The sequence below is a fragment of the Chamaea fasciata genome, unplaced genomic scaffold (assembly GCF_029207755.1).
Source record: "Chamaea fasciata isolate MVZ Bird 193981 ecotype frontalis unplaced genomic scaffold, bChaFas1.0.hap1 SCAF_1, whole genome shotgun sequence".
In the NCBI taxonomy this organism is placed as follows: Eukaryota; Metazoa; Chordata; class Aves; order Passeriformes; family Sylviidae; genus Chamaea; species Chamaea fasciata.
In genome coordinates, this window is record NW_027094086.1 from 23,251,859 (window position 1) to 23,273,972 (window position 22,114).

The 22,114-nt window shown below is 40.1% G+C and overlaps 2 protein-coding genes and 1 long non-coding RNA gene across 4 annotated transcripts; 2 read left to right on the forward strand and 1 right to left on the reverse strand.

Moving 5' to 3' along the window:
• Window positions 1–134: 134 nt before the first annotated feature.
• On the forward strand, window positions 135–16,727 carry MTERF3 (mitochondrial transcription termination factor 3). Of its 2 annotated transcripts, XM_066178269.1 has the most exons (8): window positions 135–259; window positions 958–1,038; window positions 3,244–3,396; window positions 4,392–4,581; window positions 8,046–8,193; window positions 9,396–9,467; window positions 12,186–12,347; window positions 14,616–16,727. In XM_066178269.1, exons 1-8 carry the CDS (start codon window positions 154–156, stop codon window positions 14,808–14,810), a joined length of 1,107 nt encoding a protein of 368 aa, XP_066034366.1. In that variant the 5' UTR covers window positions 135–153; the 3' UTR covers window positions 14,811–16,727. The 2 variants fall into 2 exon arrangements, with proteins under 2 accessions (XP_066034366.1, XP_066034355.1); XM_066178258.1 differs by lacking the exon at window positions 135–259 and having other exon boundaries at window positions 278–1,038.
• On the reverse strand, window positions 4,047–7,220 carry LOC136286564 (uncharacterized). The gene is made up of 2 exons (XR_010719946.1): window positions 7,138–7,220; window positions 4,047–6,203 (listed from the first exon to the last, which is right to left on the reverse strand). It is a non-coding gene; the product is annotated as an uncharacterized lncRNA (long non-coding RNA).
• A 360-nt stretch (window positions 16,728–17,087) lies between the features above and the next one.
• Window positions 17,088–21,780, forward strand: UQCRB (ubiquinol-cytochrome c reductase binding protein). Its single transcript, XM_066178290.1, has 4 exons — window positions 17,088–17,160; window positions 18,361–18,432; window positions 20,133–20,299; window positions 21,542–21,780. The coding sequence occupies exons 1-4, from the start codon at window positions 17,142–17,144 to the stop codon at window positions 21,617–21,619; spliced, it is 336 nt and encodes a 111-aa protein (XP_066034387.1). The 5' UTR covers window positions 17,088–17,141; the 3' UTR covers window positions 21,620–21,780.
• Window positions 21,781–22,114: the final 334 nt, after the last annotated feature.

Genomic DNA, 22,114 nt, shown 5'->3' on the forward strand with positions numbered 1-22,114 from the left:
CGCCGAGCGTAGCCGAGCGGGCCGGGCGGGGCAGCTCCGCGCCGAGGGGCGGAGATCGCCCTGCCGCGCCCACGAGGCGCGGGAGAGAACAACGGAGCGCGGGAGGGGGGGAGGCGGGGTCACACCGCCTCTTTAGAACGCGCGAAGAGAAGGATGCTGCTGCGTGCTCCCCCGCGTTTCCTCCCGAGTGGTCTCGCCCGGGCCGGGCCGGGCCGCAGGGCGCACACGTGGGCCCGCCAGGCCGCGCCGTGCGGCGCAGGTGAGGTGCCGGTAGGTTCCCCCTGCTCCCGGGCCGGGCAGCGCCGCCCCTTCTCCCGCAGGGTGCACGCAGCAGCTGCCGGCGTGGGGAGCCCTGCGAAGGGAGGGTGGCGAGCGCGGCCCAACCCAGCCTCCCCGCCCTGTGGCCGCTGTGCGGTGGTGGCTGTACGCCGAGGACCCCGTCTCCTTGGGAGTGTTTAGCTCCTGGCTGGCCTTCCCACCCTGCTCCCAAGGGAACGGCTGTTCGTACAGGGCGGCGGGCGGTGGCCTTCAGACCCGGCTTCTCCGTTTGTCGCGCGTTTAAAGCCTTAAGGCAGCCACGTGATGCTTCGTGGTGACGGATTGCTGTAACTCCCAGGGGATTCGCGCTCCTGGCTCTAAGGCGGGATAGGCAGCGCCTGTGTCACTTCGCACCCTTTATCTCCCTGTGGGATGCTGTGCTGAGGTGGACGATGGCTGTGTGGGCTCGGCAGGTCTCCCGCTGGTGTTGCCTGCTGAACACGGCCCGTGCTGTTGGGCTGCCTGGGAGGCTGAGGAGTCGCGGCTGCACCGCACGGGCCCGCCGTGAGTTTGCCCGTCTGGCCGTGCTGCCCGCTGGAAAGGAGGTGGCTCTGTGCAGACTGCAGGCATACAGGCAGGTGTCTGTAGGAAGCTGTTCCCCGCTCGACAGCGCCAAGGGTGGATCCTTCTCTTCTCCAGAAAGTAATTTGCCTTCAGTACAACAGGAACAAGCAAAAGCAGAAACACTACCTGATCTGAATGCAAAAATACTGGACGAAGGTAAGAAGCTTTAAGGGATACTGTTTCTCCCGAATCTTTGTGTTATGTTTTCAGTATGCTGTTATTTAACCCCAGCTGGGTTCTTCTTTTTTGTTCTGTTTGCCTAAAATATATATCTGGAGTTCCTGACTTTCACTTCTGATTAGCTTCGTAGTTAATTCAGATATTTATGGTCAATGTAGCATGCAAAGAATACCTTTAAACTGCAATAAAGGTGTAAAGTTTTGGGTAGAAATGTAGGTCTGGAGCTGCCATTTGAAGGAGTTTTCATAACCCTGTCTATATATGCTGAGTGTTTGCCTTTCCCTCACAGATGTGCCAGTACAAACTAAAAAGGGTTTTTTTGGTTGGTTGGTTGGGTTTTTTTGTTTTGGTTTGGTTTTTGGGATATTTTGGGGGGGGGGAGGGGTTGGGTTGTCTTTGCTCTTATTTTGATCGAGGCTGGGAGATTCCACGCCTGAAGCAGCTCACACTACACGGCCGTTTGAGGGATGAAGGATGACCAACAGGAGGTAGTAGTGTGAAGCCTCCTTAAGCACTGCCCTGCTGAGAAATGCTCGCCCAACTGTCTCCTGAGGAAAGGAGATGAATACAACGGCGCCTCGGTGTTGTTGCCCTGAGAAAATTTACTTTTTTCCCCCTACTTTTATATCTAAACAAAGATTATTATACTTCCACCCTTTCAAATGAGGTATGCTGAGGAAACTTGCTCTGAATTACTTAGCAGAATTGTATGTTCAGATTCTGCTTTGAACTCAGCCAACCTGCATTGTACGGAGCTTATTATTTGGAGTGTCTCAGAGCTGCAACGGAGATCTGTGTGTGTAGCTGGTTCTGAAATAGTGCTGCACCAAAATGATAGTATGTGGCTGCAACTGCCATGCAGTTTATCCATATGCCAGATTTTTATCTGCCAGCAGACTGACTGGAGAATGTGTGTGTATGTAGTATTTTGCCCAGTCTATATAATGGAATAAACATAATTGATAATTTTGAGGGGATTTGGTAACTTGAAGTATGATTCCCAATAGGAAGCATAAAGACCTCAGAGTGATAATAAATGACGTGCTTGTGTCTGGAAAGGACTTAACCAATATATCCAGGTATATTGGTTTGGTCGTCAACAAGTTGAAAAAAATCCTTGATATTCCTAGATAGTTCCTGTTCAATATGTAAATGTTGCTAAAATCATTTTACTGTGTTTTTGTTTCTGAGGCTCTGAGAAAAAGACAAGACCTTCTATAGCTATCAAGCTAGTCTGTGCAACTCTTCCTGGAGCATTAGGCACATCCTAATTACTTTGGAATCTGTTGTAGTAGAGTTGGTGTGCCATTGTTTCTTGACATGGAACAATGTTACCCTCGTCTCTAGGAAGCCGTTATACAAAGGTATAGAGCACAGAAAATCCCCTTCCTGAAGGGTTTATAATCAGGGCATCTGATCGGTAATCAAACTGATGATTGACATGGATGCTAGAAGATAGCCTGCAAACAATAATCTTAACCTTGCTGCTGTGAGCTCCTGTCAATGGAAAAATACATCTGTTTAGAGAATTTTTTTAAAAAGACACTGAGTTCTGTGACTTGGAACACTTAAGGGAAAACAAGCATAATGATGTTCCCTTTGAAACCCTATTGAGTAGGAAATTATTCCTTTTGCTGTTAGAGATAGTGGCAGTCAGCTGCCTTTCTATGATGGATAAGACATAATAGCTTGGCTGGATTTGGCTATGAAATACATTGAAAGTTAAAACAGCTGCATTTAAGGCATCACATTCAGGAGAGCCACAAAACAGTGGGCTTGTCAGGTTATGAAAAATAATCTTTGCAGTAGCCTTTTATCAGGCTGTGATCAGGCAAGAATGCATTTGTGAAGACACATAAAAGACAATCCTTTTCCAGTGGGTGATGGGATCTGTTGTCTGCAGTGATCCAGGCAGCAGACTGAAGGCAGGCTTGCTGGATACTACTCTCAGATTTGGCCATATGAGCAAAAGTTGATGGGCAGTGACCAGCAGATGGAAGAGAAGCAAAAACTGGGAGCAGAATCTATGTTTTTATGTTTTTAAATAACAGGTTGGGTGTTTATCACATGGCACAGTGTTCCTGCATTTTGAAAAGGATTTTAAGAGATCTGTATAGCATTTCCTGGGAGCAGCTTTGTCTTTCACGAAATGCATTTGGATCTTCTATATTTGTTTTGTAGACTGGGATGACATCCCACCTTCATCTGCTTTGGAAGTGATTTCTGAGGAAGAAGCTGTGCAGATCATTGCAGAACCACTTCTCCCCATTCAGTCTTCCACGCTCAGAGATTATGTTGACCACTCAGAAACCCTTGCGAAACTCGTCCACCTGGGTACATGTGATTTTGTTTGTGTGATCTGCCTATGGCAGGAGCTTTGGAGATCCTGTAATCTGTGCTTTGTTCTTACTGGTTACCACGTAAACTTGAAAATGGGGACAGTCACCAATGGAAAAAAGCTGAAGAATGTTATCCAGGGTAAACGGACCAAAAGAGGGGACTGTGTCACTAGCAATGCCATGCTGCTGGGAAACAAAGCTGGCTGGTGTTAGTCCTTTAGTGCCGTAGTAGTCAGAAAGAGGCATCTCCCATGACTTCAAAGGAGATGGGGATCGATGGTAACTTAATTGGTCTTTCTTCTTTTGGGATGGTTAAGGATGCTTTCATTTGCTGCAAAACAATTTGCAGCTCTCCATTCTTGGAAGGAAGGAGAGAGAATGGTTGCTCTGCATAATCTTAGGAGTGAGGCATAGCACATTGGAGAGGCCAGAGGGAAGGGATTTATGAGAACCTTCCTTCTCATCAAAAAACATTTGGACTACAGAGATACCCAGGTTCAAGCTTCTTGACCACCTTCTTGCCCAAACATCCAAGGAAGACTAGAAATAAGTTGGGGAAATTAATATTTGAGAGAGGGAATCTGTCTCCTTGTAGTAAGAAATTGCCGTGTGTGAGTCAGTGTACAAAGTCACTTCACTGCAAGATTGTCCTCTTTCCTTTTATTACAGATTTTGAAATTTCATGCATACATACTTCCGTGCAATAAGAGCAGGTCTTTAAATGTGGGACATGCAGGATTCACTGCAAATGTTGTCCGTCAAAAAAAAAAAAAAAACAAAACTCAGCAAAAGCTTCTAAAATGACTGCTTATTTTATCTGGAGTCTCTCCCCAATATACAAAGTGTTGTAGCCTTGCTGTATTGAGTAATTAAATTATGCAAAATCAGTGCAAAAAAATTGAGTAGTCCTATAAATTCCAACATGCCTTTGTAAAACATTTACAGAAAGCAGAGTCTGTGTTTAATTAAACCAATTTTTATTTGTTGTAGGAGTTGACTTATCCCAAGTGGAGAAACGTCAAAAGGCAGGTCAGCTCTTACTGACCTTGGACTTTGAAAAAGATGTAAAAAAAATACTTCTGTTTCTTAAGGATGTGGGTATAGAAGACAATCAACTGGGACAATTCCTGACCAAAAATCCATACATCCTTGGTGAAGATCTGGAAGCTTTAGAAACCAGGTAAGTCTTTTAAGTAGTACCAGGGTGTTAAGTGCCTTGGCTTGAAGATCTGGTGTCCCAGTTGGTTTAACCTTGTCTGAAGGAACCTGTGCTGCCTGCTGTGATGGTATCATAAGTCAGTACCTTCATCCACCTGAAAACTGTCTATTAACAAATTTTACTGTCCATCCCTGTCTCTCTGCCACAGAGGAAGCAGGTTGCCATCTTAGGGCCACTAGCTTAGGGCCACTCATGTCAGCTTTCTTTCCAAAATGACATCCTCGAGGCTTTACATAAATTTGTAGAACAATATTAATCTCTTCAGTCACAATTTGAAACCTCATGAATTCTGCGATCAAAGAAGCAGACTAGATCTCTTCTGTGTTGACATCTTATAGCAGCAGGAGATTTTGGTGATCTTTTTTCCTGTTGTCCAGCTGAAACTCAACACAACACTACAGTGAACTAATTTGTGTGTGTTCGTTCATACTTGTATGGTCCTAAACTGTTCTTTAGTCCTTAAAATGAACTTTTATTTATAATATTACTCCTAATTCAATAGGTTTGTTTTTGGTTTTTTTTCAGAACAGCTCCTGTGTGTGTGCATGTGCATTTTTAATGAACTCAAAACTTCCCAGTACTCCGGAGAAGAAAGTCTGTCATCTTTGCTCTTGCATGTAATAGCATTTCTGTCTGAAACAGAAATCTGAAAGTACAGATATTTAGAAACAGGCACATGAGTACGCTCTTGTATAACATAGACCTAACTTCTTTCCCCTTTGTTCTTCTAATCTCATGTTCAATAAGTGGACTTTCAGAAGGAATATCAAAAAAAATAGCCAGTTTCATTTTCCAGCAGTTTTGAGTCTGGATATCAAAGCATATGGTTTATACCCTCCTGAAGAAAGGTTTGGGGTTTTTTTGTGATAAATATCCTTAGTCTTCCATGAAGTCAGATTTTATTTTTAGCGACACTCCTCTTGCACCAGCTGGCTAGTGAGGTAGGGGCTGAACAGAGCAATCCAATTTCTTCTTAATTTTCTGCAGTATGATTCTTCTGTTAGTTTGACACTGATGAATGATTTCCTGCAGGCTTTAAAGTAAGTAAGTGTGCTATAAAGGCTGTGAAGAGAGTGTTTCTCAAATAGCTGTCTTTTGAAAGCTGAGTATCACCTTTGCATAAACACTTCGGTGCAGATGGACGTGGTATTGGTTACATCACTCTGGAATGTTTTATTGCTATGGATTTTATGTTGCCAGGAAACAAAACACAAATTTGAATAGATTTGGCATTTGACTTCAGATAAACACTGTAAAAATCAAAACATTCCATAATTCCTAACAATTTTGACAGTTGCAAATCAGTGTCTGTACTGCAGCTGCACCAGATGCTTTGTTTTATGCTGGTGTAAATGATGACTTAAAACTATTAACATGCTACATAGAACTGCTGAGCCCTATAGTAGAACAAGGGCTAACCTTGGTGCCAGCACTCACAGATGTATCTCAAACTTCGGCCAGGTTGGATAGTTGTTTCCTTTAATATACTTGTTTCTAGAGTCAGATTACTACAGTCTTGCCATCCCTCTTTTAAGTTTCTTGCCTTTCTGGGAAGAAATGCTTCAGGTGTGAATCTTAATGACCTGTTAACAGAAAACAAGTGGAGTCAGGACAGCCAAAAGATTTGATTTTTATTCTGCTCATTTAGCACTTTCTGGGATGCTTGGAAGCTGTGCCAGTTCCATTGTCATTGTCTGGAGCCTAGGGTGCTACCTGCTGTGTTGGGGTGTCTGCTCAGTTAGGAATTGGTCCTCTAGAGCTTGTTCTTATATCTTCCATCTGGGATTTTTTGGCTTGTGATAACTTAATTTCTGAGGATTTGTGGAAAGAGGGAAGTTGTACTGACTGGAAGGTAATTTTTTTTTTCTCTCCACAAGACATGGTTTAAGAGAGCCCATTTTTTGTTGAATATCTGCTTCTGCAGAATATTCTGCAACCCATTTAGTATCTTAATTGCTACCAGATAAACCAATTCCTATATGGTCTAAGTTGATCTGACTGCAAATACTTCTCATATTGCAATTACTCTTATCTATAACCAGAAGAAGCCTCTTCAAAGTGTAGTTTAGCTGTTTAGTACATGGTAGTATGTGGATTAATTGTGTCTCTTTACTTTATGTCTGTATTTCCCTCTTTATGCCTTTTTTTTCTGGGAGCTATGGTAATCATCTGCTGCAAGTAGTAGTTGAAATAGGATTTCACTTTCACTGAAATCAACAGAGTTTGGAAAAAGTTTTGACTTGAAAAGAAAGCAAGCAAGCCAGCTCTGTTAAATATCAAAACTTTAGTCAACTCCTCTTGCTTTCTGACAACCAGATGTTTGTTACTCACTTGTTAGACCAGTGACTGAAAGTCGTGACCTATTTGCCGCAAAAGTAACTTCAGCTGATTATAGTGGTTTGAAAGCAAAACAAATGAGAGGCTCCAAGTCAGAGATACAATTTAATAGGAAGACAGGAAAGTAAAATAAAATAGATGCAATAATACAAAAGACCACTGACAGAGTCAGAATACAACCTGAGCAGAGTGATGGAAGCAGTCCAGATGAGGTGGTCTTCCTGAAGCAGTGATCCTGTAGAAAGGTCTGGTAGCTCAGGTCCTCTGGGAATCCAGTGGGTAAGCACCCTTCTGGTGTTCAGAGTCTCAGCTTATATCCAGGCTGGAATGCTTGGTTCCTCCCTCTGGGTGGAGCATCTCACAATGGGATGGTGAGTCATGTGATAAGGCCTGATGGGCCCATTAACAGCAGATAGTCCAGGAGGGGGCTATCTGTGAGTCATGTGGCAAAGGTGCTGATGGGCCCATTAACAGAAGATAAGCCAGAGTGGAGGAGGCAGGGAGCACTGCCTCACCTTATTTCAACAGTTCATGAAGATGGTGATAAAATATACTTCAACCCAGGACACTGATGTAGAAATGTCTTTTTTGACAATGTCTCTACACACAGCATCATTGTATGATATTTCTACTCCAATGCTATTGGCAAAGCAGGAATGCATGAAGTACTTCGTTCTTTCAGCAGTAGAAATGGAATTCATTAAAATAGCAATAGGCTGTGTATATCTTCTTGTCCATACCCTATGACGATCTATTAATGTGTTTGCAATCTATGAGACAGGCTGGTAGTTAAATGTAGGTTAACATAGTTATCTGCTTAAGTACAGCTGGAAGGAATTAAAATCTATCTTCAGTATTGACATTCTGCTCTGAGGTTTATTTTACTTCTAATTAATTGGAAGGGAGGGTATTTTGCTTTTACGATAACTGCAGATTTCATCCTAATTATTTTTGGCAGGGTAGCATGTTAATGCTAGAACATCTGTCCATTTATAAGATATCACTGAGGAATTTAAGTGAACACTGAATAAATGGAGGCAATAAAGTTTTCATCACTGGATTTTATTTTGTTTTTGTTCTCTTTCTAGAGTGGCTTACCTAAAATCAAAAAAATTTGGTCAGTCAGAAATTGCTCAGATGGTCTCAAGAGCTCCATATTTGCTGTTGTTTTCAGTGGAAAGACTGGATAACAGACTGGGTTTCTTCAAAAATGAACTTGGTCTCAGTGTAAAAAAGGTAAAGACTGAAGTCTTCAGGTATTTTGTTAGTAAAAGTTGTAAGGTCTTGCAATATGAATACTCCAAGTGTTTAGAGGTTATAACAAACATTGTGTTATCATCAGTAATATCACTAGAGGGTTACAGGGGGGTAACATGGTTTTAACTGTCTGTGGAAGTGAAATGAACAGCTAACATTCAGAGGACTGGAAATACAGTTTCTGAAGATGACCTGCTGCATGTATTATCAAATAAGCATTGTATGTGTATGTATTATTTGAGGAGGGTCAGAGGACTGAATTTATTACTGAAACAGCAAGCAGCTCTTTGAACTTCCACAAAATTATTTGGTGCTCTTCATCTTGTTAAGATACTGTAACATACTTACATCATCATTTAAAAAACAGTCTAATCTCTGAATATCATATCAAGATAAATGCCAAATCATATGCTCAGCTCACCAAGAGTGACCTCTGGCTGTGCTGAGTGTGTATCACATTATGTGCTTAGTGGGTATTCAGCATCATGCTTTGGGATCTTCAGGGCAGATAGTAAGTAGCTAGACTTGCCTGGAATAAGTAGGCAGTGTTAGTTGTGTCTTGCAGTAGATGGGGTTTGCAATGAATGCCAAATTCCAGATGGAATCTGGGGTTCTATTAGCTGAACAGTCATAGCTGCTACAGTGCCCTGTTGCTGGCCTTTCCATGTTTGAGGAGAAAGATCTCCTTGGAAAAGGGTTTAGTCACTACCTTGTACTCAGAGTGGATTACAGGTAATTAGACACTTTAGGGAATGTGGAGTAATTTCTTGTGGTGCTGTTACACTGTGGTCTAACCAGATTCTGAAGTTAGCTCCACTGCCACTGAAAAATCCTTTTATAGCCTCCATCGGGTAGTGTGTTGTTTACTTTTTTTAAAAAGATGGGAATAAACAACTTGAAGGCTGAGAGAAATCGGGCACTTGAGCATAGTTTCTCCTTTTGATGTGTGCTTTTACTCCCTCTTTCTGTCTGCTTTACAATTGTATTATTTTTTGTTTTCCAAAAGAACGTATTTGAGTAATGTTTTGCGTCTTAACATACTGCTGCTTTGTGCAAATTCATCTTTGGTGTAGAGATAAAATAAAATACAAAAAACAAAGTTTAGATAGGATCTTTCTTTCACAGATACATTTATAAAGAAGCCTTCAGTAAAACTCTTTATGTGTTTTTTCTGATTGTAGACAAAAGATCTGGTAATTCGTCTTCCAAGGCTACTGACTGGCAAGTTAGAGCCTGTAAAAGAAAATCTTCAGGTGAGCTTATGAATAGATATTAGAAGTGCATTGTATATCCATACAGTTTAAGAGTTGTCAGAAGATAAAATTCCTCTAGGGGATCCTGTACAGAAAGAATTTATGAAATGATTTTAGTGGTGGTATAAAATAACTGTTTAGCAATGTATTTTCCTCTATAGTGTGCAAGCTTACCCAATCCATGGAGAGTTATCTTATTCTGTCTTCTACTCTGATGGAGTGCCTTCCTGCCAAAAGTTGCTATATGATGACATAAATGTTACCCATTTCTTAATGAGTAGAAAAATACTGTCTTTCCCACTGCCCCCCCCCCCCTTAATTATCATGGTTTTTTGTTAACTTGGATTGTCTGTAAGTATTTAGGAGCAAGAAATGTGCAGTCAAATATTTTTCTCCTGGCAGGTAACTAGCCTGCCAAAATGTGTATTTGACACCTATTGTCTGATAGCAGATGGTCCTTATTAAGGACTGTTGGGTAAATAACTTCCAACCCATGGGGATTACTTTCCCTTTTGAAAATGTAACTGTGTATTGGTTTAATTACTGTGCTGTAAAGCCATCGAGGCCAAACAGCATGATGAAGTGTAACAATTTGTGAAATTCCATTATCCTATAACAAGTAACTATGAATCAAAATGTGTAATTTTCAGACAGACTCACTGCTCTGAAACTATTAAACACTAGGCATCTTGCAGTCTGAAATGTGTGTGTGGTAAGGGAGGAGACTGGAAAGTAGCAGACTGTTCTAATTAATAGTGCTTTCTTTTTAACACACATTGTTTCCACAGACTAGGGAGCCATTATTATAATGAATGTGTTTTTAAGATCTTCAGTTCTATGTGAATATCTTGTTCATCTACCAGGAAATACAGCGTAGCACCTTTATGTTTAAAATCTGTGAGAGAGGGAAAGAAAGGAAGGATTTTTAGGTCCTCACTGTTGGAATCTACTAATTCTTAAAAGCCCAAGCTTTTCAGGAGGTTGGATTCAGAATCTGTGTTCAGACCTATAGATCCTAAACTGGTGGTGGGAGGAACACAACAGTTCAGAAGGGATCAGGTTGTTTCCCTCATTCTGAATGGACTGTTATTTAGAAAGAAATACAGTAGCTGATACTGGTTGTCGTAAGATACAAGTCATGGACTAAATGTGCTGGAAGGATGGCTTAGTCCATCCTCTGAGGGTTTCATCAAGCACAATTAGAGATGCATTGACAGGGTAAAACCTGAAAGCTTGCATTACCACTGCCTATTGTGGGAATAATACATACTTTGTTGAGTGTTGCTGAGGCTTACACAGTAAGGATAGTAGCATGTGTGGCCTAGAGAGTTATTGCATATTAAATATGTTTGCTGTCAGACTGAGTGCAGTGAAAGCAACTTACGCTTGAGCTCACCAGTCATGTTGAGGGAGCTGTTCCATGTCACAGAGCAGAAGATAACAGCTCAAGATTCTTGTCATGATTACCTCTACAGCTCAGCTTTATATCTGCACTGATTTAACACGAGGTCTTAACTCTGGTTGTGTATCTTGATTCTGCCAACTCAGGTCCGTGGAAGGTACCACTCTTGTGCAAACATTTATTTTCATACTTGAATGCTGTCTTAGTTGATTGGTATTTTGTGTGTTGCACGAATATTTATAAAGCAGAAAAGGTAAAACAAGGAGTTGAAAGACTTGATTATAATTGCCTTTAGAAACAGTTCCCTGTAAGGATTTGGAAGTCCTAAGGTAAATTCAAAACCCAGATTTTAAGCTCTTCCCTTTATATTTGACAAGCAGGTCTGGAAAAGAGCTGCAGTCTTGGCACATCAAATTTGGCAATCAAAAACACCATCTTCTTGCCTACTGAAGTACCTTAGTTTGATATGAAAGTCTGGTTATGTTAACTGGCAAGCACACACACTTCATGAATGAAAACAAGCTGCTTGTAAGTGTCACTGGAGGACAGAAGAAATGACTGAGTTAACAGACACTCTTGTATGCTGAATTCTTTCTCAACAACTCAATGAATTGCTTGCCATTCTGCACTTTGGGAGGAGTGCTCATGATTTTATTAAAAAAATGTGTTTTGTTTTCCTTTTGGGAAATCACAATTGAAGTCAAGGCAGTCTCTGAAAAAGACATCTTACTTCAGACATTATTGAACTGTAGAATAAGTTGAATACACCAGATATTCTATACCTCTCTTTTAGGTTCAGCAGTCTTAAATTGAAGACTATGGAAATTATACTCCCTATTATAAAAATGTAACTTGAATGCATTAGCAAAAGAGGTAACACATTAGCAAAAGTAGGCACTAGCTATTTGATTGCTGTGTTTTACAGCTCCACAAGAAGGAAGTCTCTTGACAGCTTGGTATTGAAAATGATAAAGGACTCTTAAGGGAGAGTTTTTATGCTTGTGACAGCCATACATATAGAGACATGAGGTTTTTGTTCATATGTCAGACAAGCTGAAAAATATATAACATGCACAGAAGTCATCTTGATTTTGGGGATATTCTATAAACAAATTATGTTTTAATCCAGAATGATAAATGATTTGCATGGTCTGATGTGAGAAGAACTGAAGTGGCAGATATTTTTGTGGCTTGCATTCTTGTTGCTGTGTGAAAAAGGGTAAAAGAATTGTGCATTAGTTTATTTCAGTGGCACATTAAAATAATCTAAGTTTGCTGTAGCTGACTTGTGAAGATAAAATTGTGCTCTTTTTCAGGTTTGTCAAATTGAACTTGGTTTTCAACGTAATGAAATTCAACAAATAGTGTTTAAAACTCCCAAGATTTTAACTGCAAGTAAAAAGAGACTCAAACAGACATTTGACTACTTACACAACATGATGGGCATTCCCCACCACATGCTTACTCGCTTTCCTCAGGTGAGTTGTTAATCTGGGAATAAATTGTAGGTGCTGTTGTCACAGCCACTTCACTGATGTGCTGAAGGTGGAGCCTTGCTCTATGCAGAACATAAGTGAGTTCTTCAACTAGCCTGTGACTTTTACTTAAATTGGAGTAACTTTTATTAGCAATCCAGAAACTATTGAGGATTTTAGTGTGGAACTGCAGCTTTTTTTCCCTTAGCACATGTGACATTCTTACCCACAGCCTTGTGAATTTTAAGGTTTTCAACAGAGGTAGTCATGCTTATCTCTTCTGTATTCATGCAAGGGAGATTACTGCCTGCTCAGGGATTTGCTTGTCCTGAAATCTTACCTAAGAGACACAAGAGAAGACAGATTATGTAGAAGATCTGTTCATTAAATAACATTATATATATAAATACAAAAATTTCTTTCAGGTTTGTCTACTTTAAAAAATATGCTTTAGAAATTTTAGGATCAGAAAATACAGTGTAAAGGTAAGAGAAGTTCTGTCCATTAGGCAGTCAGATTCTCTTTGGTCTTCTTATTGCTGCAGCAATTGCTAAAAGACTTCAGGATTGAAAATAGATTAGTTTCCTGATTACTATTTTGGGAGTTTTTTTCTACCTCCTCATTACTGCCATTTCCTCACAAATTAAAAGCTGAAAGTGTTAGTTACTTTATTCAGTGCTGATATGCAGTGGCATTATCTTCTTACAAGGTAAAAATGAAGGCACAGCTTCTGAATGGCAGTAATTTACTTTCTAAAGCAAGTCTAGTACAGAATCTAAGTGGCTAGAAAACCAAATTGGTATAGGGGAATAAAACTGCTCCTCAGGATTTTGATCGTCTTGCTATTTAATATATCTTAACAAGGATGCTTGGTGTAGTGCTTATCTGTGTCACTTTGCCCACCTTGATCTGTAAGTTACCGCAGGTTTTGCTCACTTCCTTCTCAGTTGTCTTATTGTTGGCTTTGTGGTGGTTTACCTCATTATTTTTCTTCCTTTTGTTTGGAAGGGTAAGTGGAGAGTTTCTTCTGTTCCTTGTTCTTGGCACAGTCTCTCCCTCTCTCCTGTTCTTCCCTTTCACCCTCCAAAACTGTGAGTTCTAGGATACAGGTAGTGCACATCAGTCTGTATATGGTTGGGCCTTTAACTTGTGCATTCACAGTTGTGTATTTATCTCCATCTGAACTCACTTCTATCCTAAATGACAGTAATGTTGAAAATAGGAAATGTACAGGATTTTTTTTCTTTGGTCAAATTCTCTATGATGTTACAGCTGCTCTTGTAACCATTCTTTCTGTCAGCTATCTCCATAAATGGTGGTTAAGTGTTTTTGGTTTTGTTTTTTTTTTTCTCCTGTATTCTGACTCCCTCTTAAAATTCAAGGAAGGCAGAGGAGGAACAGTAGTTTTGTTTTCCCGTCCCTGTTCAAATTAGTTTGCATCCTCATGGAATTCTTCTTCCATCAATGTAGTCTCTTTTTTAGTACCATCTCTGCTTCCTGTAGCATTCACATTTTCATCATTATCTCCTCCATAGCATCTCTGTCTATTCAGTTGTACTCTCAGAAATGAACGTAGAGCTTTGCTTTTATGACTTAACTGTGCATTTCATCTTCCCCACTTCCCTCGTTTTAAATGTTTTGCTGATTTCTGTTTCCCCTACCATTGTTCTCACCTTTGACTGTCTAGATTTTTTTTTTTTGTGGCAGGTATCTTCAAAGGTAGGCATTGCTGTGCAGAAGAAGACAAATGATTGTTTTGAACCACCATACTGCCTTTTGGCCATGTTATGATGACAGGAGTCACATTCACTTACCTTTGCCCTTGCCACTGTGCCAGTTTGTTGTTTGCATTGTGCCATGTGGTCACCTCTTCATTTCTTCCTTGTAGCAGTAGTCATTTTAATCTGCCTGATGCTACAGGGAAAGTGCTCCCTGTTACTGAATATCTCCACTTTCTTGGCTGTGATTACACAGAAGTATTATCATTGTTATATAGAAACAACTCTCAAGGACATTAGGTTTTTTGAATCACTCCCTGTTTTCTGTTGTGTGTGTATGTCAGCATATTGTGTTGAAGTATTTATTTAGAGTTCAGATAATTTATATATAAATGTAGCCTACCTGGTGTTTGACATAAATTAAAGGAAAATAAGTGTATTATTTGTTTACTTCCTTGATCTTCAGTTTGTCTAAAAAAAGGCTCTTATTTTCGATGCCTCACGGTCTGAAATTTAGACAATCTAAAAAATTCTTCCCTTTTTTCTTTCTTAGGTTTTCAACTCAAAGCTATTACGAATCAAAGAGAGGCATATGTTTCTTGCATTCTTGGGAAGAGCCCAGTATGACCCTGCACAACCCAGCTACATTTCTCTGGATCAGCTGGTGTCCTTGCCCAATGAGGCGTTTTGTACAGAGATTGCCAAAGCATCTATGAAGGACTTTGAAAATTTCTTAAAAACACTTTAATTAGTAACACATGTAAAAAAATATAGAATTAAGTTGCAAAATAAACATACTTTATAAAAGTACTTTACTTCCCTCTAAGGTCTCTTAACTTTTTAATTACTGGTTTAAGAAATCATTGCTTATGAAGCATGTAGGGTTTAAAGGCTCACAGTAATATAATACTTTATAGTAACTTAAAAATGTATTTCAGAAGGATTGAGCCAATATGTCAATTGCTACTAATGCAAGCCTCATAATTAATCACTTAATTCAGAGTGGATGATGCAGCACATTAACAGGTAAATTCAAATTTTTCTTTTGATAATGACAGAATTTTGGGAGATTGGAAAACTGGCTAGTGACTTATTCCCTGTCTTGCCCTCTGTTGCCTTCTCCTTTCACCCTTTTCCCTGAAAGTTAGAAAAGATAGTGTGGTAGTGAAATATTGTTGTGTTTACCTGCTTGAGATAATAATGTTACTATTTTCCTTGTAGAAAGAATCACACCATTAATATGTGAAGTTCCTCATACAGAAAGGCATTCTTTCCATAGGCTTCCAAGGTGTTTCCTTCTGAAGCTGACTGCTGAAACTAGTATCCTAAAAGCTAAAAAGAAATGTTAAAAAAAAAAAGGCAAACTGAATTTAGGCAAATTCTAAAAAGAAAATAAAGCTGTTTTTTGTCCCTGAAATCTAAAAGAACTTTATTTTAGATGCTTTTCTCCTTGTTCAGTTTTTTCCTCCCACACCAATAAGATTTTTGTAGCTTTAATATACAAGTAACCATGTGAAAAGAGAATGTAGTATATCTTAAGGTGATAGAGTTAGTCAGTTGTAAAAGCTGAAGTAAATACTGACATTGGGCATCATGGGAGTATTGAAAACACTTAATCTTATCATTAAGCAAAGCACGTTAATACAGAATTATCAAATGCTTCACAGTGTATTTGGGAAAAATGAAAAAGCTGCCTAAATCCACATGCAGACTGTCTGATATTGCTTAGAAGTTTCCATTCCTTCATTAAAAACAGTTTCCTTCAGGAAATCTGAAATCCAGATGTTTTAATTTGGATTTAAGCTTATTTAATGAAAAAGCCTCAGTGTTTTAAAACCTCACTGTTGAAGCTAAAAATAGCAATTTTTATGCACACAGCAGAATAAAATTCAAAAGGTTAAATTCTACTAATAGGTGGGAAGTAATATAAGGTAAAAGAGATTTAAAGAATGAGAAGAGTAGTCATCTCTGGATTATGATTTTGGATAAATTCTTATTCGTCCAAATTAATAATCTGAAAAATAAGTTCTTGAAACACATTAAAAAAACACATTCATTGTCTGCAATATATATCTGAGATAAACTCTTTTACCTTTTTTTCTCATGTTTCCTGTTCCATGGGCCTGGAACGATTGCTTGAAATACTCTATTAATAAATAGACTGTTCTTGGTGGGGATGCAGAACAAATTTCATGGTGGCTGAAATGTGAGGAATAAGCACTTTCCCCCATTTCCTCCTGTTAAAGTATCCAAGTGCAATATGCTTACTTGGTTTTTTGACTGTATTAAATGCTAATAACAAGCTGTAATATTCAAACAATCTTGTAAAAATAATGTTTATAATAAAAATGTTAATAGAAGGTATGGGATTCATGAGTTAACTTTTGCAGATTTGCTGCAATAGCCCTATGTATAACGTGTCAAACCATTGTAACAGACATTATATTACAGAGTGTGTGTATTTTGAATGTCTCAAACTTTGAGCTTTAAATTCCTTCATTATTTTTAAGTGTAGAAATTATTGCTGCCAGAGCTAAACCAGTTTCTTTGAAATGTTAAATGCACAAGCTTCTGCTGCTATAGCTGTATTCACCACGATGAACGGTAGCAAAACATTTAGTGGGAGTGCTAAAATGGGAGAGAGGATCGAAGAACTTTTTGAGGATCATAACAAAAACTTTGTGGCTTTACGATAGGAAAAAAACAAACAAAACAAACAAACAAAAAAAAAACCCCAGGCTTTTCTGAATGAAATTGCTTCTGCGTTTCTTTCAAAACGCAGTGGTCCCTTCTGGAAGGAATGGCTGGGCAGATGCAGCGATCTGTGCCTCAGAACGCCGAGCCGCTCACCTGGCGGCTGCGATACCTGAGCAGCGATCTCTTTTTGCTTCTCGTCGTGACCGATTTGTGCTTTGCTCACCGTGTTTTACAAAGCCGCTTTTCGTTTGTTTCATTATTCCGGGCTGTCACCTATCCCCGCCCTCCCGCCAGAGCGCATGCGCCGCAGCCGGGGCCGCATTGGCGGGCCCGCCCCGCCCCGCGCGTTTCCCAGGAGGCCGCGCGCCGCGCCGAGGTCAAGATGGCGGCGAAGGCGTCTGGTGAGGCGGAGGGGCCGCTGGGGGGGCGGTGGGGCCGGGCCCGTCCCCTCCGTGTCACCTACCCGCCTGCGCTGGGCAATGGGGCTCGCCCCGGCCCGCGCTGGGCAGCGAGGCGGGACGTGGGGGGGGGGAGCCGGGGAGCCGCTCTGCACCCTGTGCCCTTGACGGGGACAGCGAATGCCGGTTCCACAGTCGCTGGACGAGTCTCCTCGGCGGCCCTCCCGTGGCAGCGGAGGGAACCTGGCTCCGATACCTGAGCTTTCTGGGCGTAGAGAGTGCTCGGGAGCGCTTGGGCTGCTCATGAGGGACCTCGGGCATTGCTGTCCTTGCGCGGATACCGACTTGCGCGCAGTTGGTCTAAGGTTATTCCTTATCTGGCCCTAAAGGGCGAAGGAGTAACTAAGGAACGTAATGAAGTGGTGCCCTGACCTCATTTGGGGTGTTTTGGAGCTGACGTTGTGAGATAGATGGCTTAAAAGTCATACAAAACAGCTCGCCCGCACTGCATTGCCCGTGTTGTGCCGTTCGTGGCCTTCTAGATCCCTTGTTGAGGCACTTGATTATGTGTAAAAGCACCTTTGCCATCCTGAACCACATTTAAAGGAAGATGAACGTGCTGTATGTGGTGTGGAGGTTTGGTTTTTTGTCTGATTGGTTTTTTTGGCTTGGTTGGGGGTTTTTTTGAGGTTTTAGTATGGATTTCGTGGTTGACTTTGGCAACTTCTTGAAAAAGGAATAGCATTCAAGTATCTGGAGAGGAGAGCAGAAGGTTAACAGTATCGTAATATTCCGGGCTTGAAGTCACATAGGGAAAGAACTTAGATAAATTATCAGAAAATCCTGATGGTTTTGCTTTATGTAGACACTGTGGGTTTGGCTCATGTAAGTACTACGGAGTCTAAGAGTTTTGTTGCTGTCTTTGATGAGGAATTGGTCACATTAAAGTCTTAAAGCAGCTCAATATTCAAATTTCATGAAATGGGTTAAACTCTTGAGTGTAATGTGCAGTCCTTCTACCTGTTCAGTGTCTGTTACGGGATCCTGGGAAGTAGAGGCCAAGTCATATATGGTCGGATTCAAACTTGATGCAGTGTCACATTATTGCACGTGCTGGAGGCCAGCAAATATTTGTGTACTGCCACAGTAATGTGTAAATGTTGAATTTCATCTTGCTGTGCAACTGATGATGATCACATTCAGTTGCAGGAGGTGGTCGCCTGTTAGACAGGATTCGCAAGTGGTATTACAATGCAGCTGGGTTCAACAAACTTGGTAAGTGTTTCATTGAGTTTTAAAAACTGCAAATGTAACAGTTCTCAAACTAGTTATGGTTCATAGCTGGCATATGTACGTGCAGGTTGGCATAAGTCTTTTTGATTAAAATTAGCTACTACTTCTGTGGTGAAAAAAGTTGGCAATAGCTTCAATTATTTCTGTTATTTCTGTGTTTGCTAATGTTCCAGTGAACTAACTTATAACACCGAAGCTGGGGCAGTTGAGAAAACTTTCACGAAGCAGTCCTGAAAGCTCAATTATTTACATTTCCCCACCGAGTCACTTTCACTGGCCAGTGTCTTGTAACCCAAAGACTGCCCTTGAGGCTGGAGACGTTCCCACTGATAGTAGTCGGCCTATCTGCAGTACTTATGCAAAGTATCCAAAGTACAAAAAGGATTGTAGTTATTCCTTACATCACCATAACTTCAGCTGGCGTCACTCTGGCCTGCACAGTGGTGGAACAGGTGTCAAAGCAGGGCCTCCTTAAGGAGAAGAGTGTCCCTTAATGGTCTTGTCTTCAGGTTGTTCAGGGTTGTTACCAAGTTTATTTCAACCATTTAGATGGCAAAACAGTCACTGGATGACAAGAATCTGAATATTCAGATGCTGCAATTTATTGCTCACCACAGTACAAGCAAATCTCGTAAAGGAAGTTAACATAAATCTCTTAAAGGAACTTCTGCCCTGGGGAAATTAGAAAAAAATCACAAGAAAACTGTAAACAAGTAAGCGTAGATCCTTCCTCCAAAGATGCAGTGCTTAATTCCTCTTTGATAATGCCTATCTGCTGAAATTCTTATTTGTGCTGCTTCTTTGGAAATGTGAGTCAAAAATTATAGAAGCACCAAATTTAATATAGTGATAAAACTAGCAGCAGTGCTCCCTGTGCCTTTGAAATAAATTACAAAACTGAATTTAAGAATTCATAACTCAAATTTTTGTTTTATTGAGACACTACTGCCAAATCAGTCACATGAGATGAAAACCTTTAACCACCAGTCTGTAGGTATGCTGTAGTAATCATCTTGGAATGCTGCAGAAGTCATATTTTGTCCTGTTTTGTTAATACCGAACCTTACAGAAAGGTCGGTTGAGTTTCAAGAATCCTTTGTTCCATAGAAGGTCCACGACTGTTCTTAGTTTTGAGAAGACTGGGTGTTTCTCCCTGATTTAACTTCTGATTTGGAACTCAAGCACCTACATAGAGCTTCAGGTTTCCATAGCTTCATATAGTCAGCAGAGATATGGTCATTATGAACAGGTCAGTTTAGAGAAAAATTCTTCTGTACTGAAGGGGTGTCATCTGTGGCTGTCTGACTCTAATGGATTCAGAGCTGTCAAAAACCCTTTACCTGGACAGTCATCTTAAACAGAGGTATAAAATTTGATGCACTTAAGTTCACCCCTTAAATCCAGAGAAATTTTTATTATGTATATTCTCATGAAGCACATTGAATTAAATACCCATTTTCCTTATTCCTCTTTATGAAAAGGAGTGAGAAAAGTAAATAGAATCTGTGAAAATCAGTGTTTAGGATTGCATATTCTCTGTGAGCAATTAGTGGCTTCCTGGATTGGTTTGATTTTTCTTCACAATTTTGTACTGGAAGTGTTTTGCCCATGGTACATGCGTCAATCTTAAATCTTACCGAAGAACATTTATTCAGTGGTGCTGTAAATTCTTCTTGGTGCAGGGTTAATGCGAGATGATACATTGCATGAAGATGATGATGTAAAAGAAGCGTTGAAGAGACTTCCAGAACATCTGTACAATGCAAGAGTATTTCGCATAAAGCGAGCTCTGGACTTGAGCTTGAAACATCAGATCCTTCCCAAAGACCAGTGGGTGAAGTATGAGGAGGTACGTGCAGGGAGTGTTTCCAAGGCTCAGGTCTTAAATGGCACTGCTAGGACTGATGGTTGGGATTTTCCTTCTCTGAGGAGACACATGTTAAAGTGCTCTTTATAATAAGTAAATGAGTCAGTATCTCATGGAATATCTCTGGAAAACATTTTTGATTGCAGTTTAAAAATCTGTTTTTCAGTACAAATTACTAAATTTTTCTCAAGATGACAGAAACTTAAGCTGCAGCTCAGAATCACAGCCCATTGTTTGTGTTCAGACAAAACATTTCTTCTAAGCTGTCAGATAAAGAAATACAATATAAATAGCCTTACAATGTAGTAAAAAGCTTTGGAATTCTCAAAGAAGGTCTCCTTAATTTTCCTGATTAATTTCTTAATCTTGAAGAAATTCTTGAGCCAAAGCTTTTATTCATAAAGGTGCCAAGGAAGAATAATTTGAGGGGAAATCATCCATTAAAATAAGTGGCATCTTGTAATTTAAAAAACAAACTGCACTTTCCTTATCAACTGTAACTAAATTTTATTTTTTGGTAGTGAATTGATTCACAGGTTTTGCATGACTGTCCACCTCAGCTTTCTCCAGATTACCTGGCAGAGAGGAATTTTATAGTTAAACTTTTGACTATAGGAGAGTATAAAGGTATTAATGCATCTCTGAAGAAGCAGAGGCTGTTTCTTTTGGTCTCATAGGTCATATTTTGATAACTGCTGCATTGAATAATCAGTCACGTATTTCCTCAAGCTTTGGTTTGTAAGTGTTAAACATCGTCAGGGTGTTCTGCCAAATACAAGTTTACAGTGCTGGCTAGAAGTTGAGCTCAAAAAGAGATTATCTGAAGTATTACTGATGGACTTGGAACTAACTAAAGTGGATATTGTACATTACTGTTGTTGGACTTTGAATTAATTAAAGTAGATCTTGTACGTTTGGGTATCTGCCAAAAAACCCACTGTTTCTAAAGGCATAGCTGGAAGCATCACTTTGGCTGTTAATGTTGATGAGGCATTAGGAATTAGTGGTTACTGCTGTAGAGAACTTGCCATTGCAGACTTGGCAGATACAAAGTTTACCTTTTCAGGGTAAGTAAGGCTGGATTGTTTGTTTGTTTGTTTGTTTTCTTCATAGGTTGGCGTTTGGTCAAACCTGGGGAGGAATGAGAAACAAATAGTCTGTGAGAATGACTTGAGATGTTTCTGGACCTTACTGTAAGTTTAAATATATTGTCTTCTTTTTCAGGATCACCCTTATCTCGAACCATACCTAAAAGAAGTAATCCGCGAAAGACATGAAAGGGAAGCATGGAACAGGAAGTAACTATTGAACTACTTCATGCAAATATCCAGATATTTCTGATATTTTTAAACATTTGGTTGTAGAAATCCATAGGGAAGCAGTTGTGAGGCTGAGGAATACTGTTTCAGCTTGTTCATTGAGTCTGATCATCCAACTAAAATAAACATGTCAAAATATACAAATCCTGGAAGAGTTCTTTCTAAATGTTAACAAGCTAATGCTCGGATCTTTCCTGTGAGTATATACATTACACATTAGCTTAGTGGTATGCAGTCTTCATCACAGCTTTTGATTCTTACTCTTTTCATCACACAGCTGTTTTCTGCAGAAGTAGAATTAGGTCAGAAATGTTCAAGGCTGTTGGTGCTAGTGGCTCTCTAAGTTGAAAAGGAGATTTGGTATTCATTCATCACTTGTCACTATAGACAACAATACAGAACCAGTGTTTGATGTTACGATGGTACTGTGAGACAGCAGAATGTAATATTCTATGTACCCAAGTAAAAATGGAAAATA